Source organism: Prosopis cineraria, unplaced genomic scaffold, assembly GCF_029017545.1.
Source record: "Prosopis cineraria cultivar Desert tree isolate PC_DT_omini unplaced genomic scaffold, ASM2901754v1 PC1359, whole genome shotgun sequence".
Classification (NCBI taxonomy): domain Eukaryota; kingdom Viridiplantae; phylum Streptophyta; class Magnoliopsida; order Fabales; family Fabaceae; genus Prosopis; species Prosopis cineraria.
Genome location: NW_026556684.1, coordinates 17,390 through 32,770, shown reverse-complemented (window position 1 = coordinate 32,770; position 15,381 = coordinate 17,390). Strand labels below are relative to the sequence as shown.

Sequence of the window (15,381 nt, the reverse complement as noted above, 5' to 3'; positions counted from 1 at the left end):
AAATAAAGAAAATATCTCTGCACAGTTCTCCAAAGTTCTAAGCAAATACATCTCGCAACTACTCCCTCTAATCCTATTTATAAGTCACTTTCCAGCATGTTTCACCGGAACCAAGAAAAATCTTAAACCGTATTAAATTAATCTTAAAATTAATAAATTTTCATCTTTACCCCTAATAAATGTCTTAAATTTCATTACTGGTATTTTTATTCAAAGCATTTCATAAGGGCAAAACATAAAGAGGAACCTTGAAAATTAACAAGTGTCCTATAACCAGGATCAATTTTTCTCTCTCTCCCTCTGTGCGTATAAATAGGACTAGAGGGTTTATAAGAAATGGTGCATGAACCACAAATAGGATCAATATATTACGTATCAAGGATAAAAAATGCAGATATAGTCAAATGGTAAAATTTCTCTCTGCCAAAGAGAAGATGTGGGTTCATTCCTGCTATCTGCCTCACACCCCCTATTTATGTATTTAATAGTATAAAGGATATTAAACAGAGTTGACTCTAATAGCAGTGTTTTTAAAACCGGACTGAACCGGACGGTCAGACCGGTCTAGATTCTGGTTTGGTTCATATGAGAAAATTTGTTTTAGGGTGGGTTGAGCCGAGTTGGGCCATTTCAAACCGGCGGTCAGACTGGGAATCGGACCTGGTTTTCAAAAACCGGGACTATTAAAAAAAACTTTTTTTTATTTTTTATCACATTTTTTTAAAAAATGACTAATTTTTTTAATCATTTGATATTATGTTGTATCATGTGATTTGTTAAGTCATGATAAACTTAAAATATTTGATTTTTTTAAGTTAAGTAGAAATCATATGTATTTTTTATATTTAGATTATTATATACAATATAATTTTTTTTAATTTACTTATTACGTCACCAGTTTGACCATTGGTCCAACCCCGGTTGAACCATGCGAACCGTGAACTGCTGACCTTTCTGGTTCAATATCCGGTCCGGTTCTGAAAACAATGTCTGATAGCAGAGTGTATCAAAAGGGTGACATCAATCATACCTTTAAGGTAATATTATCTCCAAACCACACATCACCTGTCACTGTCAAACTATCCAACCCAACAATGCTGGGGATGGATTTAAACCGACTTTGGAAGTCTCCAACCTGGGAAAGAAGACAATATATACAATTCATAACAAAAGAAAATAATAGGTCATCACGACAGAAAGATTAATAGATTCAGACCTTTTCAAATTCAGGTCCCAAGTGAATTTCAGGATCTATAGGATCAGCTCTGTTTGGATTACGAGTTAAAACGCCTTCTTTAGAAGTGTATAAATCTGACTGCATGAGTATGAAAGTGGTGAGAGTAGTCTGCCAAAGACCCAATATATCGCTTTGCTGTAATAGGAAATATAAACAGATAAAGCCAATGTAACCTGTATAAGGAGCAAATCTGTCGTTGTATTTAATGGAAGATAACGTGATTCAGGTACACTGACACCAATTGCACGTTCAAAGAACTATCATACAAACAGAAGAGATAACAATGTCAGGAACAGCAATAATTAACTGCTTAAATGACAAATATATATATATATTCTCCTTCCCACCAGGTAAAGTTATGCCAATGAAAGTTGCAGACATCATATCAAACAATGGAAGTGTGGCATTTAGTGCGCCAATACTGAAAACATTTACTGATCACCTAATGATAATGAATTCAAGCAGTCTAACTTGGACCTTATCAGAGAGAGAAAGCAGAATAGAGATGAGCAAAGAATTTTATTAATCATTAATATAAAAGTACATGGATATATATGGAACAATACATAGGCTAACTGACTAGCAGGGCTATACAAGTGCAAACCTTCATAACAACCTAACATATTTTGTCATGACTTAATATATCAATGTAGTCCAGGAATGACCTAAGGAAAGCAATCCAAAAGATGTCAAAAGATGTATCAAGGTTGAAGAGAGGTAGCACAAGCTTGTTTCTTATCCTTGCCATTATTAACTTATACACTCTAAGAAAAGGAGACAGGCACCATTTTTTCATTCTGCAGTTATCAATTGTTTTTATCACATCCCTTTAAATATTTGTTCGTTCAAATAAAAAATCCTCATGAGTATGCAATATATTTCTATCCATGATTGGTAAAAATATTTCTATACATGATTGTTAAACTGCTCTTTCGATATAAAATCAGAAGCATAGAACCATTTTACAATATATTGGGTCTATATAATCCATCACATTCTACCTACATCATCCAAGATCATACTTCTGTTCAAAAAAACGCTATGATATGGAATAAATTGAGGGTATATGGACAAAATGTCTGTCCATAATTATAAATGTGCAAGTATATAAAACAGTTCCAATTGCCTATCTAGTGCCTATTTGAAATGAAAATGATTAAAACAAAATGGACATTAAAGGAATAGTCATACTTTAAATCCAAGCAAAACATAAACAGGCAAGAACAAAATACAATGAAACCATAGAGCAACAAAAACAACACATAAACCTGTATTGTTGATCCAGCCGCTGTTGTTTGTAAAAGACTTTGGTCAATGTCATTTTCCTGCAAACAATAGCCCCTCAATTCATTCTGATCAATCTTCATAGAAGGACAGCAGTAGTCAAAGAACCGTACCTTCAAAACTGATTGATTGTTGTACTTAAGTTTATCAGTGTCTACAAGTCTCTTAATGGCTCTTAAGTTCACCCACCTACCCAACAATAGGATACTTGAAAACTTATCAAGTCTGGAAATAAGTGGTAGGAGAGTAAAGTAAAATGAGGATCTGACTCACATGTTTGTTGTATCAATAAGTTTAAATTGGTCTTTCATCTTGAATGCATAAACCAAAAACAGAAGGGCAAAATCAGCTCATGTCATAAAGTCATCACAATATAAAATTCTAAGAAATAAAATGAAACAAAAATAATGCTAAAAATGCGGAAGAATTTTTTAAAATATATATGCAAACCTGTTTATCAGGATTTCGAGCAATTTCCTGAAGCTGCATGGAATACAAAACATGTCACGTTAACCAATGTAACGTTAACCAAAGCTTCCAAGTATGGTGGACCCATGCCCATCAGCCCATGACCCACAGGAACTATAGTACAAAATCTTATACAAGGAAAGGTGGGGGTGAGCTGGTAGAGAGGAAGGGGGGTCTATCTTTTTTCTGCATTTTTTTGCCTTGTCAACAGCCAGATCTATTATTGTCATCACAGCTTCATTTATATATTTGTACTATAGGTTTCCATCATTTTGTTATCAAAGTGATCACAATCCAAGAAAGGAGGAAATGAGAAAGTCAGCAAAATGGAGATTAATTTGGCATTAGGTTGGGTCAGGTTAATTGATTGGAGAAGGAACCCAAAACATTTCTGGGGAACAAGAAAAATCTAGGCATTATTTGTTACAAATAAACCAGTAGTAGTATTGCTTGGCTCAAGAAATTGTTCAGTTCAATAAGTGAAACCTACACATAACCTTGAAACAGGTATCCCTCAATCATAAAGAAAATAAATTATTGTGGATATTACCTTCACCCGCTAAATGGTGAAGTCCAATTGATCTAGCTTATTCTCTCCAACAGTTACAAGTCCCAAGCCCAACATAAACGTTACAAAAGAGACGGAAGGAAACAAGTTTCCATGAAAAGCCAAGAATTTAGAATGGGCAAGCGCTTATGCATATACCTTAAAATTCCTTAGCTGTGAGTGAAAATCTGATGAATGGCCTTGAGTCACCTGGGGAAAAAATTAGAAAATTCAGAAACCTTAAAGGGAGGTTAGACCATTAGGATAATGCAGGACAGTAATCTTTGTGTACCTCAATGCAACAGTCAATTTTATTGTTAAGCAAATAGTTTAATATGCCTACAAGAAGTCAAGGTCGACAGAATTAAGAATGAATCTCATTGACAGGTTAAGCAATCACAGATTCCAACAATATAGTAATAATTATTAAAATCCAAGGATACTTGGATCAATGACAGTAGCCACATTGTCTGAGTTGATTACAAGGATATACTCCTTGCCCTGAAATAAGAAACAATGCAAAATTTAATCAACACCATATAAAACAAAATTTAATAGAAAAATGGGTGCAATCCACACATGAACATTGAAACATCCATAATACTGGCATGTTGTAGTTTAATTCAAGTGTTCACAGCTCTAGCTTGTTTTACATTTTGTAGAAATAGGACAAAGGAAGAAGAGTGTTCAATGGCAACAGGATAAAAATCCATACCTGTGTCAATAATAGATCAAGGGTTCCTGATTCTGCCAGGGAAAGGAATGCACCACCATTTTCAAAAGGACACCTTCATGTTTTCAGAAAATCAGGTTAATTTAAGGTGATATATTAATTTCCATGCAAGTTAAATTGCAATCAAAGAAAACAAACTTTCTTTAAATAGGAACTATTCTCATTTCCCATGAATAACTATTCATAAAGCCCAACAAAATAAGCTGGTTAGTATTCTCAAGCTGTTTTCAAACAGTGACGGCTTACTCCAATTTATTATATATTGTTATACAATAGTCTCACATCTAGAAGTGATAAGAAAAATGAAGGGCATATAAGCTTATAGCAATCCTAACCAAGCAGCTTAAAGTTATTTAGGTGAAAAGGAAGACCCAAGCAAAAACATACAAAATTTGACATGGTATTAGAGCACCCTTTTTTTTTCCCTAAACATTGCCCAATAGCTTAAAGGTTTATCATACCATTAGAAGCCCAATGATACCATAAGATAGTAAATGCTAGGCAGTAAAGGGACAAGAACAAGAAAAAGATGGGATACAGGGATGAGGATGTTGAGATCAGATGTGTGGCTATGTGATAAAAGAAAAGATTCGCAATGAGCATATGCAAAAACCCTTTGCTTCCAAAGTTCATCTCCACAACTCTAGTTTAGAGTTAAATTCTTCTCTTAACTCCCCAATCAGAACTATGCCATCTTCAACGAGCATTCACAAGGAGATTTTCTCTTGAATGGACTCAATTAAAACATCTAAAATCAAGTCAAACAAATCAAGACTCAAGGATGATCCGCGACATGAACCAATTCCTATAAGGAAGTCCTTTGCATTATTTCCAAGCATTCACATACTAATTGTTGCCCCTTTATACATGACCTTTATAGCTTTAATATAAGCAACACGAATTCCTTTCTTTTCAAGAACTTTCCAAAGCATATCTCTTGGTACTAGATCATAAGCTTTTTCCATGTCGATAAAAACCACATGAAAGTCTTTTCATTTATTCCAAGACTTCTCCATCAAGCCCCTTAAGAGATAAATAGCCTCTGCTCTAGATCATCTTGGCATAAATCCGAATTGATTCTCCAAGATAGGCATCTCACTTAATACATGCTCAATTACTCTTTCCCATAATTTCGTAATCCAACCCATAAGATCATCTTTTCATAGCTTGCATGGTTATAGATATCCCCTTTATTTTTGCATATAGACACCAAAGTATTCCATTCATCTAACATTTTCTTTGACCTTAACATGTGACCCAAAGAATACCCTTCTATCCAAAACACTTCCACACCTTGTTAGGAATACCATCAAGACCAAAAGCTTTTCCATTGTCCATTTTTCTTAAGAGCTTCTTTGACCACTCCTGCTCAAATTCTTTAGTAGAAAGCCAAATTCTGTTCACTTCCATGAATTGTCAAGTCTTCCATATCTTTAGCAGTCCCTAATCCATCATGAAAAGATTGTAGAAATAGCCCTCCTACCAATCTTTAATAGCTTCATCTCTAACTAGAACATTTCCTTCTTTATCTTTAATACATCTGACATGATCCAAATCTTTTGATTTCCTTTCCATATCATTTACAATGTTATAAATATTTCATTCTCCATTCTTTGTTCCTAAATTTTGGCAAAACTACTCAAATGCTTTGGATCACACTTTCCTCACTGCTTTCTTCTTGGTCTTCATTGTTTTTTCGATGCCTTTCCCAATTTTCGGCATCGTTGCACAAGGCTTCAAAACACTCCATTTTGCATTTTACTTTTTCTTTCACACTCTTTTCAGACAAAGATTCCTTATCTTTAGGTCAAAACTTATTTATTCGCCCAATTAGCACTTCCTATGACAACCAATCACCTTCCTCCAACAGCTTTCGTTTAAGAGTTAGCTGTTTCTCCCTTTAACTGCCACCACTTGATTCTGGTTTAAAACTTGTTGACACTTTCATGTGTGACTCTTAACACACATATCAAGGACCAAGACACTATGCTATGTAGTCAAGATCTCCCCAAGAATAAAGCAAAATTGTAAAAACTGGAATGTTTAGTGATTGAATTATATCCATCCATTTCTTCTAAAAGATCAAGTCTTTGGAGCCTCTAGCATTGGGTAATTTAGGGATACAACAAGCATAGAGATTTTTATGGCCGAAAAAAAGAGAACAGATATTGAAATTGATCATATGAACTTGGTCAACCGTTCACTCTTCTTCTCTTTCTATAATTTATAACTTATAATTATAATAGTATTTTGGCGTTACCAAAGTGCAAACATATATTAACTAGACTTGTTAATAATATTGTTAATACTCAGTGGCAAATCCAAATTGCAAAGATAATTTACATCAACTACAGTTTCCATCATACCTCCTCAAACTATTGTGGCTATCGAACAAAATTAAAAATCAACCAAATGAAAATTGATTAGATTCTATAATCTACACTGTGGCAGTGTATGTGTGTAAATGTACCAACCAGTCCTGAAAATTTCAAGACCCCACAACCACACAAATAAATGTATAGATTTGAATTGAAGCAACAGGTATTTGAAGAATAACATACACTTCCCCCTTGCCCAAATGGTCACCAGATAATATTACTTCTGAGCCTTGATCCTGCACAGATTATGATATACAAATTATGAGGTGACATCCAACATCAATTTATTCAGAAAAAGAAAAAGCAAAGAAAACTAAAGCAGACCTGCTTAAAAGCTTGTATGTTGATGCTTGAAGTTGAATACTTTTCCAAGATCTACACAAAATGCAAAAGTAAATTTTAGTAATAGTAAATGTCAAATAATAAAAATGGAAACTCAAAAAGCAATTCACCTTTAAAGTATTATCATGTATGTCAGATGTGTTCAAAAGAACCAAGGGAACTCCACATTCATATTTGGCATTAAGAGTCTACAAACAGTACCAACAGCCATATAGTCAGAGCCATGATTAACCAGATAAGGGTAATTGTATATTTCGTGAAAATTTCAAACCTCAATCTGGTTGATGATTAAGTCCAGAAAGGTCAGCCCATCACTGACATTAACAGCAGATCTACATGAGAGCAGAGAAGTTTCATTGGCTCGACCATAAGAGGACTAATGAGTAAGAAATATCTAGAAGGAAATTGAAAATTGAAAATTTAAGGTAAGATGAGAATCATGTAGGCAATAGTGCACAGAAGAATTTGAAATATTGAAGATAATATAACACAAAAGCATACATTCATGCATGCAAATACCAATGCGTAAATACATCATAAGTCAATGAAAAATAAATAGAAAGCAGCAAGAGGAGGAACGACCAAAAAAAAAATGATAAATGATAAAACCATCTGGAAAAACCCTATAACCCAGGCAACTATAAATGAGATTCTTCTGTATTATCACAACAAAACTATATATGAGTGAAAAATAAATGGAAAAAAAAGGCATCATTTTATTTAAAATACGAAAATATGGAAACAGATTTATTCAATTCAGGTAGACACTAAATTTGAAGAATTAGAAATGCTTACTTTGGGATATCCAAAGCCATCATCTTTGTTCCCAATCCAGCATTGAGCTTCACAACAACAAGCTTGTCCAAAAGCTTCTTAGTCTCTTCTATGTCTGCTTTTGAAGCAAGAATTCCTCAGTTCTATTTTCAAAAGAGATCATTACAATGTTATGACAAATAAAAACCAATGACCAGTCAGCATACACTTTACCTTCAGAAACAAGTGTTATATCAGCATAGGGGACAACAGCCAATTCGCCCTTTGTAAACTTAATCTTTCTTTTCTTCTCTTTGATTCTCTTGGCTTCTCTTTTAACCGTAGTTAATGAAAGGCCAGCCAAAATTTTGAAAATTACTTCAGCCAAAGCAGAATTATGAACATACAAATAAAAAGTAAAACAGTCTTAATGCCATGTCATACCGAGCTTGTTGACTAGAGAACTCATCTTCAGTGCTGGATAACTTCTTCTGCTCAAGCAATAATGTTTTGGTTATCAAATTACAGAACATGTAAACAAATTGCACGGAATCATTAGCAGGAATAGGATATGCAATTCGCTTGTAAAATTCCAACGGCATGCCAGAGTCAACCAAAGCTACAATCGGAATCTGCAGTTTATAAGCCTCTTTTATAACCGTTGATTTCCTTTCAGTGTCCACAATAACAAGACAATCAGGTGGCTGAGTAGGACCAAAGCTGAGCCTCTTGCTCCGGGACCGAAACTTCTTGGGGCTATTACTATTGGTCAAGAACCCACCAGTGCGCCAAAGGGCATTCACACTGGGGCTGTAGCAACCAATTTTCTTCGTCATTTGCTCAAAGATTTCATCGAACAAAGGGTTGGTATTGACGAACATAAATCGAGCCCTTTGCCGAGCAAGGGACCCAATGAAGTTGAGGGCACTGCGCATACAAATTAAGGTCTTATCAGAATCAAACATAACCATTTTGTTGCGCATGCCATAAGTGTATACTTTCAAATGGTGAGCAGCAACTCGTCGACCAATCTGGGCATTGGTGCTCAGAAGTTTCTGAATCACAACTGAATGGATTGTCATGCTTGCAGATTTTGTGGTGTTATGCACACTATGACTGTGACGGAGGGAAAGCGCAGCCAAGAAAGATCTGAGATGGAGAGAGACGAAACCGGAACGAGAGAGAGGCTGCGATGGAGGAAGACAGATTGGGCGGAAGGTTCGCGCAGCTCAGTGATGATTTCTGCTTCCGCCGTCAATGGCAATGCTGATGCTCGGAGGCGTTCGGCATCTCCCCATTTCCCCTGCACGTCCAGCAAGTAACCTGAAACGACGTGGTTTTGGCTTTACGGGCAGCGACGAATTTGTTTGGGAGAATTATGTTGAAATCAAAATTAATTATGCATTAAATTTAGGTCATTAACGGCACAAAATGTAATTTAATTATTAATATTAATATTAATATATTTTATAATAATTAATTTTTTTGTGGGTGTGTATATAATTCTCTCAATTTGTTTTAGTTAAAAAAAAAAAATAGGTGAGTTGGGTCTTAAACCCAACACAAACTAACTAGTTCTCGTATTACATTTAGTAATAAGGAAGAAAAATTCTCACATTCGTAACAAAATTTGAATCATGATTTTATAAATTATAAGTTAAATTTTTATCAAAATATGTCAATTTTTTTAAAAAAATTCTTATTTTTGCAATAAAATTTAAATTACAACCTTATAAATTATAGACCAAATTTTTAGTAAAATTTTATCAAATTTTATTGGCAACCATGAACTATCATATATGTTTGACAGCTTAATTTCCCGGCTATTTTTTGGGCCCTTTATTATGTAACCCATCCTTGAAAAATAAAGACAACACATGCATTAATATATTATTATTATTATTTAAATTAAAAAAATCTAGTAGAAAGAATTAGTCATAAATTAATATTCAAATTTTAATCGAGAAAAATGCTCACATTTAATTGCTCACATGTGAAAACTAATGATTGAATACTTGTCAAAAAATGTGCTTATCAGTAGCACTATATCGTAACTTTAATAAAATAGTCTCCAATAAAACAATGCATGTACATGACAAAAAGTCATTATTATTAAGTGAAAGCATAGATAAATTTTTTAAATTTGTTTATAAAAATATTATTTTCATTCAATTTAATTCCCTTATCTAATAAGGTAGTCCTAAAATTGTAGTGATAAAAATATTGGGTTAAAAGGCAAATTTGCCTCAGAACTTTTGCCCCAAGTATGGCCAGTATCCTAAACTTTTTCTAAGTGCAATGTTACCTTCAAACTTCCAAAATTGGTGCAATGTGGACTCACTGTTAAAATTAAGCGATGTTGACTATTAAATTATTATTGTTGACCAACGAAGTGGGATGTGGCAAGAGTTTTTCATTGACTAAACCAACACATGGCACTGGGAACTTGTCTGACTTGGATTTATTTAAAAAAAATAGTCATGAAATCACAACCCACGTGTGAACCAAACCCATAATCGGATCGAACCCTAAAGACATTTACTTTGAAGCCATCTATTTTAAGGAGGACGAGAAGCGACGAATTGCTGAGTTAGGGATTTCAAGGAGAAGCAAAGTGCATAAAAGGAATCAAATCTCATGGGTCATCAAGGATCAGAGTTGCAGTAAGTCGCTTACTTTTTAGGTAAGAATTCAATTTTATTTTATGCTTTGGCATTTCATTATCATAGTGAAATCACATCTAAGCCCTTATTGTATGTGACTTTTTTTGTCTGTATTAACATTTGAGTGAGTCAGATGGGTAAAAGGATTCCTCTAAGCAAATATTTAGAAGAAATTGATAAGAGAACACAAGAATGGGAGGAGGTCAAAGACTAGCTACATGGTAGATATAGGTCAATAGTTGAAAGTATAATATGTAATGATGGTAGAGGTGGTGAAAGTAGTACATGAAGGGATAGTGAAGATGATGATAGGAAGCAGAAGGTACTTGAAAGAGGTGAGGGTAATTAAGGGAAGCAGAATGTAGTTGAAGAAAATAAAGTGGGTGAGAAAAATCAAGGTGAAGAGGTCGAAGAAGATATAATTGATGTGGAAAATGTGTCAATTGATTGGGATGAACTTGGGCTTTCTGATGTTGGTGGGGAGAGGAATGGCAAAAATAATGTTAAAGGTAAAGTTAAGGTTAGAGATAATGGTGAGGGAATTATAGTTGATGATAATGCTAAAAATGATGGGCTATCCAGTTAAGAACAATCTGACAATGGAGATGAGGATTTTTGAGGTTTGAAAGATAATACCTCATCTGAAGAGGAAGATGGGGATAATGAGTATAAAGATGAAGACGATGATATAGAATTAGGCCTGGATCATGATAATGGGCCTTTGGAGGAGGTGAGGAGGCCCACTAGAGATAATAGACCTGATGCAAGGCCCTTTTTCATGGTGGGCCTAACCTTTGCAAATAAGGAACAAACTATGGCAGCCATTGATAAGTATGCCATTACTCAAAGGATTAAGGTAAAGGTGAGGAAGAGTGAGGCTTGTAGGGTAAAGGCTGTATGTCAAAATGGTTGCCCTTTTCAGATCTATATTGTAAAAGATGGATCCAACCTAAGATTAAAGGTGAAGACATTACACTTAGACCATATGTGCACTAGGGTTTACAAGAACCTGAAAGCCATAGCCAAGTGGTTAGCTTCTTATTTTAAGAACAAAGTTCAAGAGAGGCCACAATACAAGATTTCAGACATGAAGAAGGATGTGGAAGATGAGCTAAAACTTCATGTTAGCTTACACAAGTGCAAGCATGCCAAGAGGATTATCATGAAGGAAATGGAGGGTAGCTACAAAGACAAGTTTAACAATATTGAAGCTTATTGTAATGAGTTGAGAGTTTGTAACCCAGGTTCTAATGTTAGTGTTGAAGTTAGTAAAGATGCAATGGAAAATGGGAAAAGGGTGTTTAGTAGGATGTACTTGTACTTCAATGCTTTAAAGGTAATATTTTCTTACACTTTTTTTCTATTGTTATTTATAGTTGATTATTAGTATTCTATTCCTCTGATCTAAGTAGTTGAAGTTTAAAAATTACAAGGTTGGCTGGAAAAGAGATTGTAGGCCTATTATTGGCCTTAATGGAACCTTCCTTAAAGGTCATGCTCAAGGAATATTACTCACTGCAACCGAGATTGATGCTAATGGTTTTTTATATCTTCTTGCTTTCGACCTTATTCAACCAAAATATAGTGAATTGGACTTGGTTTACACAATGGCTTCAAAAATCTTTAGACCTTGGTGATGGCTTGAAGATTATTGTTGTTTCTAACATGTAAAAGGTATTTTCTGTGTATTGATATTTTTTGTAGCTTATATTTCCTTAACTATTATGTTCTGTGATGTTGTAGGGCTTAAATGTGATTGTTGGGAAAGTTTTACTAGAGGCAGAGCATAGATTGTGTGCTAGACACACCTATGCAAATTAGAGTAAAAGATGGAGAGGCCAAGAATTAAAGAAAAAGTTTTTCACATGCTCTTAGAGTACATTTGATGAGATGTTTAAAGACAAGCTTAAGGCACTTAGTAGTCTTAGCAAGCAGGTAGTAGAGACAATACTGACATACCCTTCCTAATACTGGGTAAGTGCTTATTTTAGTACAAGATGCCAATCATAGATAGTTGACAATAATATGAGTGAAAGTTTGAATGCTTGGATTGATGATTTTTAGTACTTGCCTATTATTAGAATGTTTGATGGTATTCTTGTAATATCCTCAATTTTAAACCAAATTAATTAAGCCCAATTAGATAAATTAAGTATATTAGCGAGGTGTGTGGCCAAAGATGCCTAATAGGCATGTTTGGTTTCAATTTCAACCCTAAACATGGGTCTGATAGAGAAATAGGTCACTTGGGAATGAGAAGATGAAGAAATGTGAAGGGGCAAGATTCTGTGCCACGCAATGCGACTTCTGGATTAAGCGCTACAGCACACATATGTTGAAACACCTGAGAAGCTCTCTCTATGCCATACGCCGCGACGCATTGTGCGTCCACCGTGATGCATGTACATTTTTGTGAAGAAATAAAGCATTCTGCAGCTCACGAAAATGAAGAGGAAGAGATTTTCAAGAGAAAGTCTAAAGAGCTATGCTAAGGTTTGAAGAAACCAACTAGTAGGAGTAATTTAGAGCTCGTAAACATCAAAGGTAAGCTTCTTACAGTTAAATCTTTCTCTCTTCTTCCATTTTCTTAATTGTAGAAGTTAGGGTTTGGTTGATAATGGTGATTTTGATCCATAGATGTTATAGGTCTGAACCTATTGACTCAAATAAAATTAATAAGAGTAGATTGAGCTAAGTAAATGTGGTATTTATGAATATATGATGATTGGTGGTTGAAGGACATCAAATATTTAAAAATCCTTATAAATATGTTGGTTGGGAACAATTTGGCCCCATTACTAATCATTAAAGAGCTTAATGATGTTAATGAGGGTCAAAAGAAGCTAAGAAACTCTATAGGTACTTTTACATGAGTCAAGAATGAATCTTGACCATTAAGAAGTGTTGAAGTATTAGTGAAAATTAGCCTTAATATGGATATTGATGATTTACATTGTAAATACTTATAGAGTGACTATTATTAGCACCATTTAAGCTTATTGGAAGCTTTGGAAGTGAGTATTTGAGGGGTGAAATTTTTGACCTTTTAAAGGTTTGAGATAACCAGAGAAATTCTATCTTTTACTTTTGAATGTGAATTAGTTTATCGATTAATATTTAATAATTGAATTGTGTGAGATTTTATTAAAATGCAAATATGGCTTGTTTTGTTTGAAAATCCCACTATTGAAGTGGTGACTTAATATGGTCCAATGATTTTGAAATTTTAGAGTTCAATGATTTCCAATGAGTGAGGTACAATGATTATGAAAACATAGAGTACAATGAATTGTGTAATTGGGAGTTTAATGATTTGAGTTGCTAGGAGTTCAATGATTTTGAAATTTATAAAGTTTAATGATTATGAATGTGTGAGGTATAATGATTTTGAAATTTGGAGTTTAATGACTTGTTTGATTTGGAGTTCAATAAAAATGTGGTTAAGGAGTTCAATGATTCATAAAATGGTGGAGTTCAATGACATTGGTTATGTGGCATTCTATGAATTATGTTAAATGTGAATTATTGCATGAATATGCATTGCATGATCTTGAAAGGGGGGAGTTTGCCTAGAAAGAGGAGTAAAGAATTAAATCCATATGGTAGGGCTCCCATTCAAGTGATTGCTTGCCCAAATTGATTATATTCATACTATCCCACTTGTTTAACAAGGCACTATCCCACTGGTTCAACAAGAGACTCGAACTTAGCTAGCTATCCACTGGTTCAATGAGAAAGCTAATTTAGGGAAGTATGAAACCCTATAGTGTGAAAAATAGGGGAAATCGTGTTTCACAAGTGAGTTAGGTAAGCTTTGGCTGGGTAATCCCTTCATAAGTATTTAGGCTAGGGAAGTCACAAATTATAGACTATCCCATTATGCTATAGCTTATGGTTTCATGTTAAAGGAATAATGAGGATATAAGGGAGGTGTGATCATGTGTATAGTAAGTAAGGGCACATGATTGTCTGTATTGTGACCCTAATGAGGATAATCATGAATTGAGTCTTAATCACTTCTGAATATATGTCATTGAATTGTGTGACAAACTCATTAATATAAAAATTGTTTAAAAGTATTATTTTCCAAATATGTGCTACTATACCTGAAAATGTGAATTCATACTCTTAAACATTTTATATGATTTGGAGAATTGATTATTCCTGCCACTTGCATTTAAATTACTTGATATGCATTAATATAAGTTAGTTAAACTGATTACTGAGTGGTTGTACTTATCCTATTATCTTTAATATTACAGGGCATAACTCAAGAGGATCGGATAGAGGAAAATAACCAGAGGCTTAGGACTGCAATCCTATTTTAGTAGGCCTCTTTATTGTGAAGCCTTTATATGTATTTGACAATTTAAATTGCCAATTAGGATTTATCCATTTTTGGTTCTTAATTGCATTATGCATTTGTGAGTTGTAAATATATTTTGGGCCCTAGGAGTAATTTGATAATATGTGTTATATGTGATAGGGCCAAAACACTAATGCAAGTAAGGGTTGGGCATAATATGTGTTGATTATAAAATATTTGATGAAAAGTGACTTGAACTACCCTTTGTATGTTTTTGAAATTAAGGGATTGTGTAGTGAAATTGTGATCTAAAATTGTTTAATAAGATGTGGTGCATTGCATGAGTTAGTTTTGATGTGTTGTATGTGGTCTAATTAGTGTTAATGGCTATTGGCTTTTGGTGATTAAGTTGGACGCTTAGTTTTAAGAAAAATGTTGAAAAAGTATAAGTTTTAAAAAGAGTGTCCAAACTTTGATTGTGAAATAATTTGATTACGAAACTAAAGCCATTAGTTAGAGTTTGGAAAGAGCTTTTTATAGACATCTAGTTCGCATCAATCAAACGTTGGACAGAGGTTTAGGGCACATCGAAAGTTGCCTCAAAAGTTGTCAAATTAATAGCAAAATTTACTGTCAACGATCGTGTAAATACACCACAACGCAAGATGCC

At 34.1% G+C, this 15,381-nt stretch overlaps 2 protein-coding genes across 2 annotated transcripts; both read right to left on the bottom strand.

Annotated features, from left to right (window-relative positions):
- Positions 1–891: 891 nt before the first annotated feature.
- Positions 892–3,083, bottom strand: LOC129299939 (UTP--glucose-1-phosphate uridylyltransferase-like). Its single transcript, XM_054938440.1, has 8 exons — positions 3,051–3,083; positions 2,972–3,004; positions 2,795–2,832; positions 2,506–2,710; positions 1,411–1,494; positions 1,217–1,315; positions 1,066–1,135; positions 892–977 (listed from the first exon to the last, which is right to left on the bottom strand). The coding sequence occupies exons 1-8, from the start codon at positions 3,081–3,083 to the stop codon at positions 892–894; spliced, it is 648 nt and encodes a 215-aa protein (XP_054794415.1).
- An 896-nt stretch (positions 3,084–3,979) lies between these two features.
- On the bottom strand, positions 3,980–9,088 carry LOC129299938 (uncharacterized; the record flags this gene model as incomplete). The annotated part of the gene is given in 9 exon segments (XM_054938439.1): positions 3,980–4,037; positions 4,252–4,324; positions 6,831–6,883; positions 6,972–7,022; positions 7,100–7,177; positions 7,261–7,321; positions 7,785–7,878; positions 7,977–8,074; positions 8,187–9,088. Coding segments are annotated over 9 exon segments (1,204 nt in total), but the record flags the coding sequence as incomplete, so codon positions are not given.
- Between the last annotated feature and the right edge of the window lie 6,293 nt (positions 9,089–15,381).